General features: G+C 42.9%; 1 protein-coding gene across 1 annotated transcript in view; it reads right to left on the reverse strand.

The window, feature by feature from the left end:
- The window catches only part of LOC115156622 (KN motif and ankyrin repeat domain-containing protein 4), a 33,306-nt gene extending 19,318 nt beyond the window's left edge, over positions 1–13,988 (reverse strand). Inside the window, exons 1-2 of the mRNA XM_029704124.1 lie at positions 13,780–13,988; positions 61–222 (exon numbers count right to left, since the gene is read on the reverse strand). Coding sequence (XP_029559984.1) covers positions 61–79 — 19 coding nt within the window. The 5' untranslated portion in view covers positions 80–222; positions 13,780–13,988. The remainder of the gene's footprint in view (positions 1–60; positions 223–13,779) is intronic.
- Between the last annotated feature and the right edge of the window lie 1,794 nt (positions 13,989–15,782).

The raw sequence follows: 15,782 nt of genomic DNA on the forward strand, positions 1-15,782 counted from the left end.
CGAGAAAAAAAAGTTGCCCATTTTTGTTGATACATTTCACATGTTTTTAAAGGCTGTTACCATTTTGCTTGTCCATCATTTGCAGGCTTCAGCTGTGAGCATTGTTTGTTGGCACATTATCTGGTTGTTGGTAGTCTGAGTGCCAGTCTGAGTGTGTCTGCTCTCTTGCCAACTTCTACAGGTGTTGTGACTCTGTTCTTGTGGTGTAAATCAGGTGATTGCCTGGCAAGAGAGTGAAAACGGGACAAAGGAAGAGGTGAGAAATTGCTGATCAAAAAAGTCATTTTTGTACCTTAAGCATGTTAACCACAAATAATTTCTCCATGATTCAAAATAGGGAGATCACATCTGAGATCACATCTGAGTCGGAATAATTAGAAGTCTTTAAAGAAAAGAAAGACTTGCAGTTTAAACTGAATTGAAATTATACTGGTGAGAGCAGTATATAAAAAAATAAGGTATCCATGATTAAATAGAAATTATAAACTGAGTAGTTTGGGTCCTGGATGCTGATTGGCTGTAACAGCATTCCAGCCGTGTGTATATCAGACAATGTACCATGGGTATGACACAAAAATACTTCTTTACTGTTCTATTTATGTTGGTAACCGGTTTATAATAGCAATAAGGCACCTTGGGAGTTTGAGTATATGGCCAATATACCGCTTTGCGTCGTGCCTATGAACAGCCCTTAGCCGTGGTATATTTAAGCTATGGAAATTACACACAATAATTGCTAATTACAAATGTAGTTATTACATAACCTTCTGTGACCTTCCAATACATCATTATTGCATTATGGCCCTACAGGTTTTGATACTGGTAGACTTGTGCTTAGGTTCTAGTATTTCCAAATGAAAATTCGCCCTAGGGTTTCGAGTAGACAGCTTATTATGAACTTGTGGCACTAGCTTTCACTTTCATCTCATTCATATATTATTTCTCTTTCTCTCTCACTCACACATCAGAGTGAACCCTCCCGGCTTGCATACAACAGCGGTAGACCTGATGTTCTCTTGATTATAGTCCTTCAGTCCAGATACAGATCTCAAAATAACTCCTAGACTGTTGAGACCAGTAGCCATGGAACCCAATACACTCCTACATATAAAAATAAATACAGACAGCCATTGTTCTGACTCATTTCTCTTCTACTCACTCAGGCCTCCCACTTTTCTCCCAGTGCTTTCTCTCAAGTTTTTCTCTCTTCTCATTTATTTCTCTCCTCTTACTTTGTCCCCTCTCTTCTCACCTTTCACTATCTTTCCTTATCCTACCTTCTCCCTCCTTATCCTACCTTCTCCCTCCTTATCCTACCTTCTCCCTCCCTATCCAACCTTCTCCCTCCTTATCCTACCTTCTCCCTCCTTATCCTACCTTCTCTCTCCTTATTCTACCTACTCCCTCCTTATCCTACCTTCTCCCCTCTTGCCTCATCTCTCCCCATCTCTTATTTTACTTTTTCTCTTTCCTGACCATCCATATAATATATCCCTCTCGCTCTTCTTTTACGCTCTTCCCTCCTCCCAAGCTTCCCCTTCCTCCCTCCCCCTCTCTGTCTGTCCTCCCCCTCTCAAACCTTAACCCCCTCCCTCTCTCTGTCGGTCCTCCCCCATCTCCCCCTCTCAAACCCTAACCCCCTCCCCCTCTCTGTCTGTCCTCCCCCATCTCCCCCTCTCAAACCCTAACCCCCTCCCCCTCTCTGTCTGTCCTCCCCCTTCTCCCCCTCTCAAACCCTAACCCCCTCCCTCTCGCTCCTGACCACCAGGCTCAGTGAGTGCTAGACTCTCTGGCCTCTTGGGGGACCACAGTGACAGCCACACGCAGCCACAGACCCAAACAATGTCAGCTATGCAGTAAACAGAAGAAAACACTGACTGAACAGCTCCGCTGGAAAAGTAGCCCAACACACACACACCGCGATAAGCACAGTAACACACAGTAACACACACACACTGTACACATGCTCCATACATACTAAGCATAGATTCACAAAGATCACTCACATACATGTGCATACTACAGTACAGTACATATCCTGTATCAATGGTATGTATTGACATTTACAGCTCTTGTTACACACATACAAGCACATGACCTGTGCCATGTAACCCACAACAATTCACACACCACCTGTGACTTGTTCTATTCTCCTAGCTACACACTGCTGGCACCAATTGCCCCGATATAAACAAATGAAAAAATTACAGTACGACGGTCGATAGAGACATAGAGATGATAGATACATTGTCCTGCCAGGCATTTTCACAGAGATGAAAGAGGTCAACACCTAACTAAGCTAAGCCTTGCCCGCAGCGCTGATATTTAGTCTGAAGACCTGGGGCCGTGACAGCAGAGGGTACACTGTACATCATAGGACACGTGTATTCATGTTCAAAGTTGACTTTTGACAGAGTACTAATATCTTCAGGAGGGAAAGACAGTGACGTGTTAGGAAGGAAAGAGAGGAAGCCCCTTTGCTTGTGGGAAATGTCAATCAAAACAACCTGTCTTATGAGTTAGTGAAGTGTTCCCTGCAACACTCTAAAACCTCTGAGATTTTAAACTGTATGTACAGGTAACTACCAAAATACAGGAAACACCAACATAATGTGTCTTAATAGGGCATTGGGCCACCACCAGCTTCAATGCACCTTGACATATATTCTACGAGTGTCTAGAACACTATTGGAGGGTTGCGACACCATTCTTCCAGGAGAAATTCCATAATTTGGTGTTTTGTTGATGGTGCTGGAAAACGCCATCTCAGGCGCCGCTCCAGAATCTTCTATAAGTGTTAAACTGGGTTGAGATGTGGTGACTGAGAGGGCCATGGCATATGGTTTACATTGTTTTCATGTTCATCAAACCATTCAGTGACCACTCGTTCCCTGTGAATGGGGGCATTGTCATTCTATGGGGGCAAAGCCATGGTAGCCATAATATTGGCCAAACTAACGACCTTCCCAGTATTTTTAAACATAACCCTAAGCATGATTGGATGTTAATTGCTTAATTAACTCAGGAACCACACGTGTTGAAGCATTCGATGCGTTCAATATACTTTGTAGCCCTCATTTACTTGAGTGTTACCATTATTTTAGCAGTTACATGTAAAACTTTCGCTGTGGTGTAAAGCTATACTGACAAAAATATAAACACAACATGCAACAATTTCAACGATTGTACTGAGTTACAGTTCATATCAGGAAATCAGTCAATTGAAATGCATAGGCCCTGCATTAGGCCCTAATCTATGGATTTCACATGACTGGGCAGGGGTGCGGGCAGGGCTGGAGCCATGGATGGGCCTGTAAGGCCGGTTGGACGTACTGACAAATTATCTAAAACAACGTTGGAGGAGGCTTATGGTAGAGAAATTAACATTCAATTCTCTGGCAACAGCTCTGGTGGACATTCCTGCTGTCAGCATGCCAATTGCACACTCCCTCAAAACTTGAGACATCTGTGGCTTTGTGTGGTGTGACACAAATGCACATTTTAGAGTGGCCCTTTATTGTCCACAGCACAAGGTGCACCTGTGTAATGATCATGCTGTTTAATCAGCTTCTTGATATGCCACATCTGTCAGGTGGATGGATTATATTGGCAAAGGAGAAATGCTCACTAACAGGGATGTAAACATATTTGTGCACAAAATTTGAGAGAAATAAGCTTTTTGTGCATATGGATCATTTCTGGGATCTTTAATTTCAGCTCATAAAACATGGGACCAACACTTTATATGTTGCGTTTACATTTTTGTTCAGTATACATACATAACTTTTACTATTGTAACGACCTTAACCCAAAACCTGCAGATCTCGTCAAGAGGTTGATGGACCTGGGTTTGAGTCCTGGACAGGGCTACCCCCAAATTTGCTGCATTGGTGTCAGAAGTGGAATGACGCCCGTGAGGGACTTGGTAGAGAGAAGCATTGGGACATGCTCTCCCCGAAAGAAGGGGGTGACATAGCGACCTTAAAGGGGAATTTGACTTTGCTCAGCCACGGCATATAGACATTACTATATAAACAACATTATGTTTTTGTCATAAACATCACAATTATCCAAACCACAAGCTAGAACTAGCACATTTTAATTTCACTGGTAGAATCGGGAAGTTTTGACTTCCTGTGTATTTGTCATAGTGAACCACAAAGTCCGGCATTCATAGCGAATGCAGATATTGCCCGCCAAGGTAGATGGGATGTGCCCGCGAATTCGGACTATGAAACTGTGTACTTCGAACGAACAACACATTTTTTGGGACAATGCTTGTTTTTCAGTAAAGTTTGTCATGCCTGTGTGGTGTTCTGTGCCTAGCTGTGCAAATTACAAACAAGTGCAAAAATGAGTTTTCTTTCAACGTTCTATCTTCCAGAGATTTCTATTCACACTGTCAATCAATTTCGCCTATGCTATGGTAGTCACTGCTAGACTGGTAACTATCTTCAGCAGAGTAAACATGTTTGTTTGTTGGTTCTATCTTTGACTGACTTTAGCTAACGTAATCTAGCTAATGTTAGCAAATAAGAGTAGCTCAATCTGGTAGCCATCTATTCAATCAAATCAATCAATGCTATGGTAGTCACTGCTAGACTGGTAACTATCTTTAGCAGAGTAAACATGTTTGTTTGTTCGTTCTATCTTTGACTGACTTTAGCTAACGTAATCTAGCTAATGCTAGCAAATAAGAGCAGCTCAATCTGGTAGCCATCTATTCAATAAAATCAATCAATCAAATGTATTTATAAAGCCCTTCTACATCAGCAGAGTGCTATACAGAAACCCAGCCTAAACCCCCAAACAGCAAGCAATGCAGATATTGAAGCACTGTGGCTAGGAAAAACTCCCTAGAAAGACAGGAACCTAGGAAGAAACCTAGAGAGGTACCAGGCTCTGAGGGGTGGCCAGACCTCTTCTGGCTGTGCCGGGCGGAGATTATAAGAGTACATGACCATTTAAGGCCAGTTTATTCTTCAAGATTTTCAAAAGTTCATAGATTACCAGCAGGGTCAAATAATAATCACAGTGGTTGTAGAGGGTGCAACAGGTCAGTACCTCAGGAGTAAATGTCAGTTGGCATTTCATAGCCGAGAGAGATGAAAACAGAAGGTCCGGGACAAGGTAACACGTCCGGTGAACAGGTCTCAGGTTCCCTAGCCACAGGCAGAACAGTTGAAACTGGAGCAGCAGCACGACTAGGTGGACTGGGTCTGAAAAATACTCCGTTACTAAAAATATAATTGTCGATATAGCTAACAATGATGAATGTGTAGAAATAGTCTATGGTGGGTTCACAGGCCAGTCTCAGCTGGATAGCAATCTTGCTGCCAATTTAGTGACGCTAGTTAGCTAACAGTAAGCAGACTATTGAAATGTCCATGTTAGCTATTGTAAACTAGCCAGTCTAATAGAGGTCAATACAATTAGTGGGGTGGTTAAATAGTGTATTGTTCTGTATTTTGTTGTAGGTGGTACAGAATCTGATTCCGCCATCATGTGCTTCCAACCCCTAGCTCTGCACAAGGTGAAGGTCATTTTGGGTACACAAGCATGAGGGAAAGGATACACCTTGTAGTTATGGAGCACAACAACATTATCGGACAGAAACCAGCAAGGGACACCGACAGGTATAATATCAAGATTACAACAGTAATGACACAACGACATCATTCTTCTCTGCAGATTCTAAAAAAACAATATAAAGACAAAGGGCTACTATTGACAAGAATGATCTGTCATTGGGCTAGTGAAAGTTTACAGACAATACTTTTGAGATAAGAAAGGGGTGTTTGGTTGTGCAGGGTTGTGATTATATAGACTATATAGACTTTTCAAATCTTCTTTAGCCCCCTCCCCCCCAGCCCATTCACTTTGTTGACTGATCTTTCCTCTTAAAAGCAGCTCCCAATTTTCTTTCATTGCCTCTAAACAATACGCTTGTTGGTCCCATTCGGTTGACATCAACAAAGGCATGTTGCCCTACGTCCCTTCCACAAAAAGTGTAAAATGCTTACACAACAACCATGTCTTTCTAGGAGACATGCAGTACCAGCAAATATTCTGCAAGAGGACCAAACAGTTGGTGGTTAAGAAGCCCTACACCACTTTCTGTAGAGTCTTATCCAGCTGGTCGTTCATCGCAGACAGGATGAGACCATTCGCCATAAGCACAAAGAGTCTCAGTTTCCCCAGCCCGCCAAATTCTGAAATTTCCATCACCAATTACAACATTTTCCGTCAAGATAGAACTGCTAAAGGGGGCGGAGTTGCAATCTACTGTAGAGATAGCCTGCAGAGTTCTGTCCTACTATCCAGATCTATGCCCACACAGTTCGAGCTACTACTTTTAAAAATCCATCTCTCCAGAGATAAGTCTCTCACTGTTGCCACTTGTTATTGACTCCCCTCTGCTCCCAGCTGTGCCCTGGACACCATATGTGAATTGATTGCCCCCCATCTATCGTCAGAGTTCGTACTGTTAGGTGACCTAAACTGGGATATGCTTAACACCCCAGCCGTCCTACAATCTAAACTAGATGCCCTCAATCTCACACAAATTATCAAGGAACCTACCAGGTACAACTCCAAATCCGTAAACATGGGCACCCTCATAGATATCATCCTGACCAACTTGCCCTCTGAATACACATCTGCTGTTTTCAAACAGGATCTCAGCGATAACCGCCTCATTGCCTGCGTCCGTTATGGGTCCGCGGTCAAACGCCCACCCCTCATCACTGTCAAACGCTCCCTAAAACACTTCTGCAAGAAGGCCTTTCTAATCGACCTGGCCCGGGTATCCTGGAAGTATATTGACCTCATCCCGTCAGTAGAGGATGCCTGGTTGTTCTTCAAAAGTGTCTTCCTCACCATCTTAAATAAGCATGCCCCTTTCAAAAAATGTAGAACTAAGAACAGATATAGCCCTTGGTTTACTCCAGACTTGACTGCCCTTGACCAGCACAAAAACATCCTGTGGCGCACTGCGCTAGCTTCGAATACTCCCCGCGATATGCAACTTTTCAGGGAAGTCAGGAACCAATATACACAGTCAGTTAGGAAAGCAAAGGCTAGCTTTTTCAAACAGAAATTTTCATCCTGCAGCACTAATTCCAAAAAGTTTTGGGACACTGTAAAGTCCATTGGAGAATAAGAGCTCCTCCTCTCAGCTGCCCGCTGCACTGAGGCTAGGAAACACTGTCACCACCGATAAATCCACGATAATCGAGAATTTCAATAATTATTTCTCTATGGCTGGCCGCGCTTTCCACCTGGCTACCCCAACCCCGGCCAACAGCTTTGCACCCCACGCAACAACTACCCCCCCCCGCTTCTCCTTCACCCAAATCCAGACAGCTGATGTTCTGAAAGAGCTGCAGAATCTGGATCCCAACAAATCAGCTGGGCTAGACAATCTGGACCCTCTCTTCCTAAAATTATCCGCTGCCATTGTCGCAACCCCTATTGCTAGCCTGTTCAACCTCTCTTTCGTATCGTCTGAGATTCCTAAAGATTGGAAAACGGCCGCGGTCATCCCCCTCTTCAAAGACGGAGACACTCTAGACCCAAACTGTTGCAGAACTATATCTATCCTGCCCTGCCTTTCTAAATTCTTTGAAAACCAAGTGAACAAACAGATCACTGACCATCTCGAATCCCACCATACATTCTCTGCTATGCAATCCGGTTTCCGAGCTGGTCATGGGTGCACCTCAGCCACGCTCAAGGTCCTAAACGATATATACCACCATCGGTAAAAAACAGTACTGTGCAGCCGTCTTCATCGACCTGGCCAAGGCTTTCGACTCTGTCAATCACTTCATTCTTATCGGCAGACTCAACAGCCTTGGTTTCTCTAATGACTGCCTCGCCTGGTTCACTAACTACTTCTCTGATAGAGTTCAGTGTGTCAAATCGGAGGGCCTGTTGTCTGAACTTCTGGCAGTCTCTATGGGGTGCCACAGGTTTTAATTCTCATGCCAACTCTTTTCTCTATATATATCAATGATGTCGCTCTTGCTACGGGTGATTCTTTATCCACCTCTACAACACCATTCTGTATACATCTGGCCCTTCTTTGGACACTGTGTTAACAAACCTCCAAACGAGCTTCAATGCCATACAACACTCCTTCCGTGGCCTCCAACTGCTCTTAAATGCTAGTAAAACTAAATGCATGTTCTTTAACCGATCGCTGCCCGCACCCACCCGCCCGCCTAGCATCACTACTCTGGACGGTTCTGACTTAGAATATGTGGACAACTATAAATACCTAGGTGTCTGGCTAGACTGTAAACTCTCCTTCCAGACTCACATTAAGCATCTCCAATCCAAAATTAAATCTAGAATTGGCTTCTTATTTCACAACAAAGCCTCCTTCACTTATGCTGCCAAACATACCCTCATAAAACTGACTATCCTGCCAATCCTTGACTTCGGCGATGTCATTTACAAGCTAGCCTCCAACACTACGCAGCAAATTGGACGCAGTCTATCACAGTGCCATCTGTAAGTCGCTCTGGATAAGAGTGTCTGCTAAATGACGTAAATGTAAAATCTGTTTTGTCACCAAAGCCCCATATACTACCCACCCCTGCAACCTGTATGCTCTCGTTGGCTGGTCCTCGCTACATATCCGTCGCCAAACCCACTGGCTCCAGGTCATCTATAAGTCTTTGCTAGAGGAACCTCCTCCTTATGTCAGCTCACTGGTCACCATAGCAACACCCACCCGTAGCAAGCGCTCCAGCAGATATATTTCACTGGTCATCCCCAAAGCCAACACCTACTTTGGCCGCCATTCCTTCCAGTTCTCTGCTGCCAATGACTGGAACGATTTGCAAAAATCACTGAAGCTGGAGACTTATATCTCCCTCACTAACTTTAAGCATCACCTGTCAGAGCAGCTTACCGATTGCTGCAGCTGTACACAGCCCGTCTGTAAATAGCCCATCCAACCAACTACCCACCTCATCCCCATATTTGTTTTTTGTTTTTTTTATGCTCTTTTGCACACCAGTATTTCTACTTGCACATCCTCATCTGCACATCTATCACTCCAGTGTTAATTGCTAAATTGTAATTACTTCACCACTATGGCCTATTTATTGCCTTACCTCCTTACTTCATTTGCACACACTGTATACAGATTTTCTATTCTGTTATTAACTGTACGTTTGTTAATCCCATGTGTAACTCTGTATTGTTGTTTTTGTCACACTGCTTTGCTTTATCTTGGCCAGGTCGCAGTTGTAAATGAGAACTTGTTCTCAACTGGCCAAACTGGTTAAATAAAGGTGAAATAAAAAATATATCAAAAAATACTGAACACCGTTGCCAGTGTACCAAAGCCGGACAAAGGACTATGGCTGTGTTTACACAGGCAGCCCAATTCAGATTTTTTTCACTAATTGGTCTTGACCAATCAAATCAGTTCTGAAAAAGATCTGATGTGATTAAGACCACTTAGTGGGAAAAATATCAGAATTGGGCTGCCTGTGTAAACGCAGCTAGTATGGCTCAGCATAATACCATGTAGAACACCTCCAGGTTTTCGCTCCAACCCCAGTTGTAATTAACCAGGTTCAGTTTATCAACCAGCTAATTATTAGAATCAAGTATGCTAGATTAGGATTGGAGTGAAACCCTCCAAGAACAGGTTTGGAGAGCCCTGATGTAGAACCACCATAAAATAAATATGGATATTTTCTATCAATCTTCAAAATGTGTCTGCCTTCATGGATTCACAAAATATATTCATATAAGCTGTAAAGGACTCTGTTGCATCAAACAGATGCATTCAGATATCCAAAGAATGTTTATTTGTCAAAATCTAAAATACAGGGGAGTGTACACTTTTTAACACTAACTCAAAAGAACTGGGTATTCAACAAGAATGTTATATGGTAAAAGTAACATACCAAATAAATTGTAAGAACAGTGAGGTACTGTTCAGTGTGTCTGAGTGTGTCTCAGGTGTAGAGACACACAAGTGCAGAGAAATGTAGCTACAGATTGTTACACAAGATAATGTGATTTACTCAAAGATTTTTGTCGACATCTTGTCTATTTCAAGTCTTCTTTCATTGATCAAGACAAGTGGGTGTCCATCCCAAAGTGTTGCATGTCTTGATGACACAGACCTGTCTCGATAAATGAGAGAAGACTTGAAATAGACAAGATGGCAGCGTGGCACATTTTCTAAATACAACAGTAATTTGTTGTATTATTGTTTCTCCTCACTGTTTGCCAGTAAACTTATCTAGCTAGCTTGATATTCAATACATGTTATTTACATCTGTTTGGATTTTTTTTTATTGTACCTTTATTTAACTAGGCAAGTCAGTTAAGAACAAATTCTTATTTACAATGTCGGCCTACACCGGCAAACCTGACAATGCAGGGCCAATTGTGCGCGCTCTATAGGAATCCCAATCACGGCCGGATGTGATACACTCTGGTAACGTTTGCTGGTTAACCTAGGTTTAGTTGGCTGGTTGTAATGTTGTAGCTTTCTGTTTAGTAGCCATATCTACAACTAAAAAGAGAAGAGGTTTTACAGTCAAGATACAAAATATCTCCAATTGTAAATCTCTTCTATTTTCAGTCATAGATATGGCTACCGGTAGTTGTTTAGCTAGCTACATAGCTAAGTTAGCAAACAGAAAAATAATTTGATTTCTCCCCACTGTAACACAGTAGTATGTCAGCCAGCAATACAGTATGGGTTTCAGTAGATAATCTACATTTTGCTAGCTAGCTAGGTGGCTTGCAGGAAAAATAACTTAGCTAGACACCGTATTTGTCATCTGCTCTCTTGGTGCTGGCATCAGCTGTAGCTAAACGTTAGCTATCCAACTCTTTGTTTCGAATACTCTTCGCTATATTCCGGTTGAAACATGTATGGTTGAATGTCACCATGTAGGTAATAGTACATCAAAAAGTGCTCCATGCTCGAATTCATGTTGAGAAGAGGAATCACTTGAAGCCATTGCGTCTGGACAGTTCTTTCAGTTTTGCCCAAAGGATTGTGTTGTTAGTGTTGCCCTGCTTTTTTTTAAAACGCCTTGTGGGAGGGACAGGGGCCAGCATACGAAGGGCCGACACTGATTTTTAAGTCGCAGGTGGGCTATCTCATCACGTGACCATGAGCAACCATGACCAACTCATGTCCATTACATATAGCTAGACATTCCAACGTTGAGTCACATCGACACTACAGCAGCTGTTGCTATGATCATCTCAATCTCTCAACGGCATCATGATAAAACAGGCAGGCATTGTTAAGAGTTGTGTTAATTGCTCTTGAGATGGACCTCCATAGTATGACACAGTACAATGTACCACAGTACATTCATGTTAATAGGGTATCAGTGGGTATGTTTATGGTAATTTTGAGACAGACAGAGAGACAGTCTGAGAGAGAGACAGCTAGACACTCATTCATTCACTCACTCACACAAACACACACTTATTCCCCACCGTCTCACCACAGAGGATAGAATATAGCACAATCGGTTACAGTCCTACCCTAAACCTCTCCACATTTCCATGGGACAATTTTTAATTGTCACTGCTTAGAGCGACTGGCCTACCTCACAGGAAACCCATTTGGGAGAAACAAAAGGAAAAATATTCACTTTCCCCACATAAGCCCCATCCAACTGAAACCTACAGTAAGCTACCTCAAATATAGGAACTTCAGTACATTTAGCCTGATCCCAGATCTGTTTGTTACCTTGTCAAGTTTTATGGACCATAGCAGCACAAGCAGATCCGAGACCAGGTTAGAGTACTTGGAGCTTTCACTATGTTCATATTTTCGGGTCTTTTTCCAGATCAAGGCACCCTATTTATCCTCCTAAAGCCTTTTCCCCATTTTAAAGGTCTTAGAAGAAGGAAGTGTCAATATTTTTTCGACAGCCATTTTGCGGCCAATTTCAGGGCTTTGTTTCTTCCTGTTCCCACCTCTGCCCTGTCCTGGGGATAAATGCAGCCTTCTTCCTCACACAGCCTCCTCACATCATTATCAACTTTGCAATCCAAACATCTCCGTCCACAGCATTCTTGACTACAAACGACAAATTCAATTTGAACACATGACACTTAAAACGGCAGCCTCACTAAGAAGACATGTTCTAAAACATTGAGACCTCTGCTGCAGAAAATCACATTTTAGATATTCGTTTGGGCCGTTGGACAAACAACTGACATGTAATGGGCACGTACACACATTGTTTGGATTGTCGTTCCTGGAACACCTTCGAAGTTATTTGTGCTGTCTTGCCAACACCTATCTATGTGACAATGACCATAATTGGCAAGCACAAACACATCTGGGACCAGGCTACCTTGACGTTGCTACATCAGTTGCTACACTTAAACAAAGAGTTCAGAGTTTCAGCCTTGGGAATTGGGCTCTGATATAAGCTTTGTGAAGAATGTTGTAGAAAATATACCGCTATCATGAACATGAAGATGACCATTTTTTTCAGCTGTTCCTGGACTGATTATTCTGCTAAAATCAGATGATTCTCTCTCTCGCTCTCGTTAACTGTGGTGGTGACGTGTATGCAGCTTATTTGTGATGCACTTTTTCCCCAAACCCAAAGTGCTACTTACAAAGTGCTGTGGACTCGAGAATGGCTCTGGTCGACAGTAGTGCACTATATAGGGAATACAGTGCCATTTGGGACACACTCTACAACTGGAGGGGGCAGTGACTTGGGTGAATTGAATATCCTATGGCGTCCTGTGGGCCCTTCTCAAGTTCTCAATAACCATTTACATGTATGTGTACAGCATGTGTCTGTCTTTAACTCCCCCTCTCTCTCTCTCTTTCTCTCTCTCTGTTCTGTTCTTTAAAAAAGGGATATTTTCTTCCTCCAGTATGGACATGCTGACTGTGTGGTTTTTCAGCACATAACTCATTCCTTGTCTTCTATTTGGACTTGGTTTAGAAACTAAAGCCAAGTTCTACGACTCCAACTCCAACTCCCTCCACCTAACCCCTCTTTCTCTCCGCCCAACTCTCTCTCTCTCTTTCTGTGTCTTTCTCTCGCACACATGCACGCGCACACACACTTTCTCTCTATCGCTCCATCCAGTTTGTTCTGTCCTGGTAACAGCAACAGGGTCTCAATCTCCGATCCGTGTGCAGGACATAAGTCCATAGGATAAAAGCTGCCAGTAGGGCTTTCACGCAGGGAGGAAAAACAGCATGGTATTTTAAATGCTTGGGCCAAAACAGAGTGAGTGAGTGAGTGAGTGAGTGAGTTTATATGTGTGTGTGATGGGTTGAGAGGTAATGCATGTGTGATAGACAATCGATTTTTAGAGGTCACACTCTTAGGAAAAAAAAGGCGCTATCTCGAACCTTAAAGGGTTATTTGGATGTCCCAATAGGAGAACCCTTTGAAGAACCCTTTTTGGTTCCAGATAGAACCCTTTTGGTTCCAGTAGAACCCTTTTGGGTTCAAGATAGAACCATTTCCACAGAGGGTTCTAATTGGAAACCAAAAAGGGTTTTCTTATGGGGACAGCTGAAGACCCCTTTTTTCTAAGAGTGCAGATGTCTATCAGATGGTCAGTAAGTGCACCAAATCCAACCTGTATGCCTGATTTGTTCAGACTACTAAATAACATGTTCCTATCTATTCAGTTCTAAGATTAAAACAACCCATTCTTATTTGAATTACCAACTTTTACCCACAGTCAATAACAGTACATTCAACTAGCAGAGAAATAGAAGAAAAAGCAACTTTCACTTACCTTTTAACAATTCTGGTGTTCTCCACTGTAACCTGATGTGAGTGTGTCAGAGTATCCACTCCAGTCTGAGTTCCAGTACTTCTCCCAGTCACTTCTCTCTCATCTCAGCCCTGCCTGTCTGTCTCTCTCCTAGAAGGAGGTACCATCAGGGAGAGTGGGATGCCGTGGCTGCTTGGCAAATACCTCTTTAGAATCCTCTCATAGCAAAAGCTGTGTTGTTGTTGTGTGTAAAGAGCAGAGTGGGGAGGGGTTCCAGAGCATAACTTTCTCCCTCTGTCCAATGAGACTGCGGGTGGGGGCCCACACAGAGCGGCCACACCCATGTCATAGGATATCGGCCAATAGGAGCATGCAGGTGGAGCCCCTTACTCAAAGCAGCTCACCCCAGACCCTGGCAGCTGGTAGTGGGTTTTCAAAATAAACTCCCCTAGGTAGTCAGTGAGGGTATTGTGTGCAGTGTTCCCTCAAAACACACAGACACAGTTATTTTTTAACTCAAGTAATGCCACTTTTATACATGAAAATACTCACACAACACACACCACACACACACAGTTCTTTTTTTTAACTCAGCTAACTTCATATGCATGGACACACATACACACAGGCAACTGGTGTAAACTTATCATCTGTTATGTGGACTGTGACCGCCCTTTTATAATCAAGAAAATAACAAGGAGGCAGAGATGTGCGGGGCAATTCACAGAGGTTAATGCACAGGACATACCTCTTATTCTTCATGAGTCCCCTTTTCCCCCATGACCACCATACTGTCTACCCCCTCTACACAATGCTACAATCGTCCCCTTGTCGTAAGGCCATTACTGTCAAAAACCAGCCCTGTGACCTCTCCTTCCACCAAGGAGCCCTACGACCCCTCCTTCCACCAAGCTATTGTTTGCTAGAGCAAGTAAGAGGGGTTGGTGTGTGTGTGCGTGTGTCTGTGTGTGTGTGTGTGTGTTGTTTGTGAAGTGGGGCAATCTTCTCAGGCCAAGATAAATATAATCCAAGCAGCAATAGAGGAAGAATGTACCCCTAAAAAAACGGAAATATTTAAACAAGTTTGCAGCCTGTGCACAAACTAACGACACATCTTATTGACTTACTCAAAATAACATTCAGAATTCCATTAAGCAGAAAGAGATGCCCACAGAGCCATAACCACAGCATTTCACATTCACCATGTTCATAACACGGATGGAAAAGGAATTAGCGAAGAAAGGCTCATTTTCCATTACACACACAGACCACTGACTCCGAAAGGGATTGTGGTTTTACTGAGGGCAAAAAAAAAAACGTTTTATTGGACAAAAGCACTGCTGACTGACCACATACTGCAGTGTACACAACAGAAAACTCAGAGCTGACTAAGTTGGTTATGGCAGCTACAGTATAAAGAGAAGAAATCATCCTAAAGTATTTAAAAATTGATTGCATTGGAAGGTACTTGGACATGATTTGCACATGAAGTGTGAAAATGCTAATATACAAAACATTAAGAACACCTGCTCTTTACATGGCATAGATTGACCAGGTGAATTAAGCTGAAAGCTATGATCCCGACTTGTTAAATCCACTCCTATCTGTATAGATTAAGGGGAGGAGACAGGTTAAATAAGGGTTTTTAAGCCTTGAGACAATTGAGACATGGATTGTATGTGTCCCATTCAGCAAGACAAAACATTTAAGTGCCTTTGAATGGGGTATGGTAGTACATGCCAGGCTCACCTGTTTATGTCAAGAACTGCAACACTGATGGGTTTTTCACACTCAACAGTTATCCTTATGTATCAAGAATCGTCTACCACCCAAAGGACATCCAGCCAACTTGACACAACTGTGGGAAGCATTGGAGTCAACATGGGCCAGCATCTCTGTGGAACGTTTTCGACACCTTGTAGAGTCCATGCTCTGATGAAGGGGGTGCAACTCAAAATTAGGAAGGTGTTCCTAATGTTTGGTATACTCAGTGTAAGTACCAATGACTTGCATTGGATTTGTGC

This window comes from Salmo trutta, chromosome 21, assembly GCF_901001165.1.
Source record: "Salmo trutta chromosome 21, fSalTru1.1, whole genome shotgun sequence".
NCBI lineage: Eukaryota > Metazoa > Chordata > Actinopteri > Salmoniformes > Salmonidae > Salmo > Salmo trutta.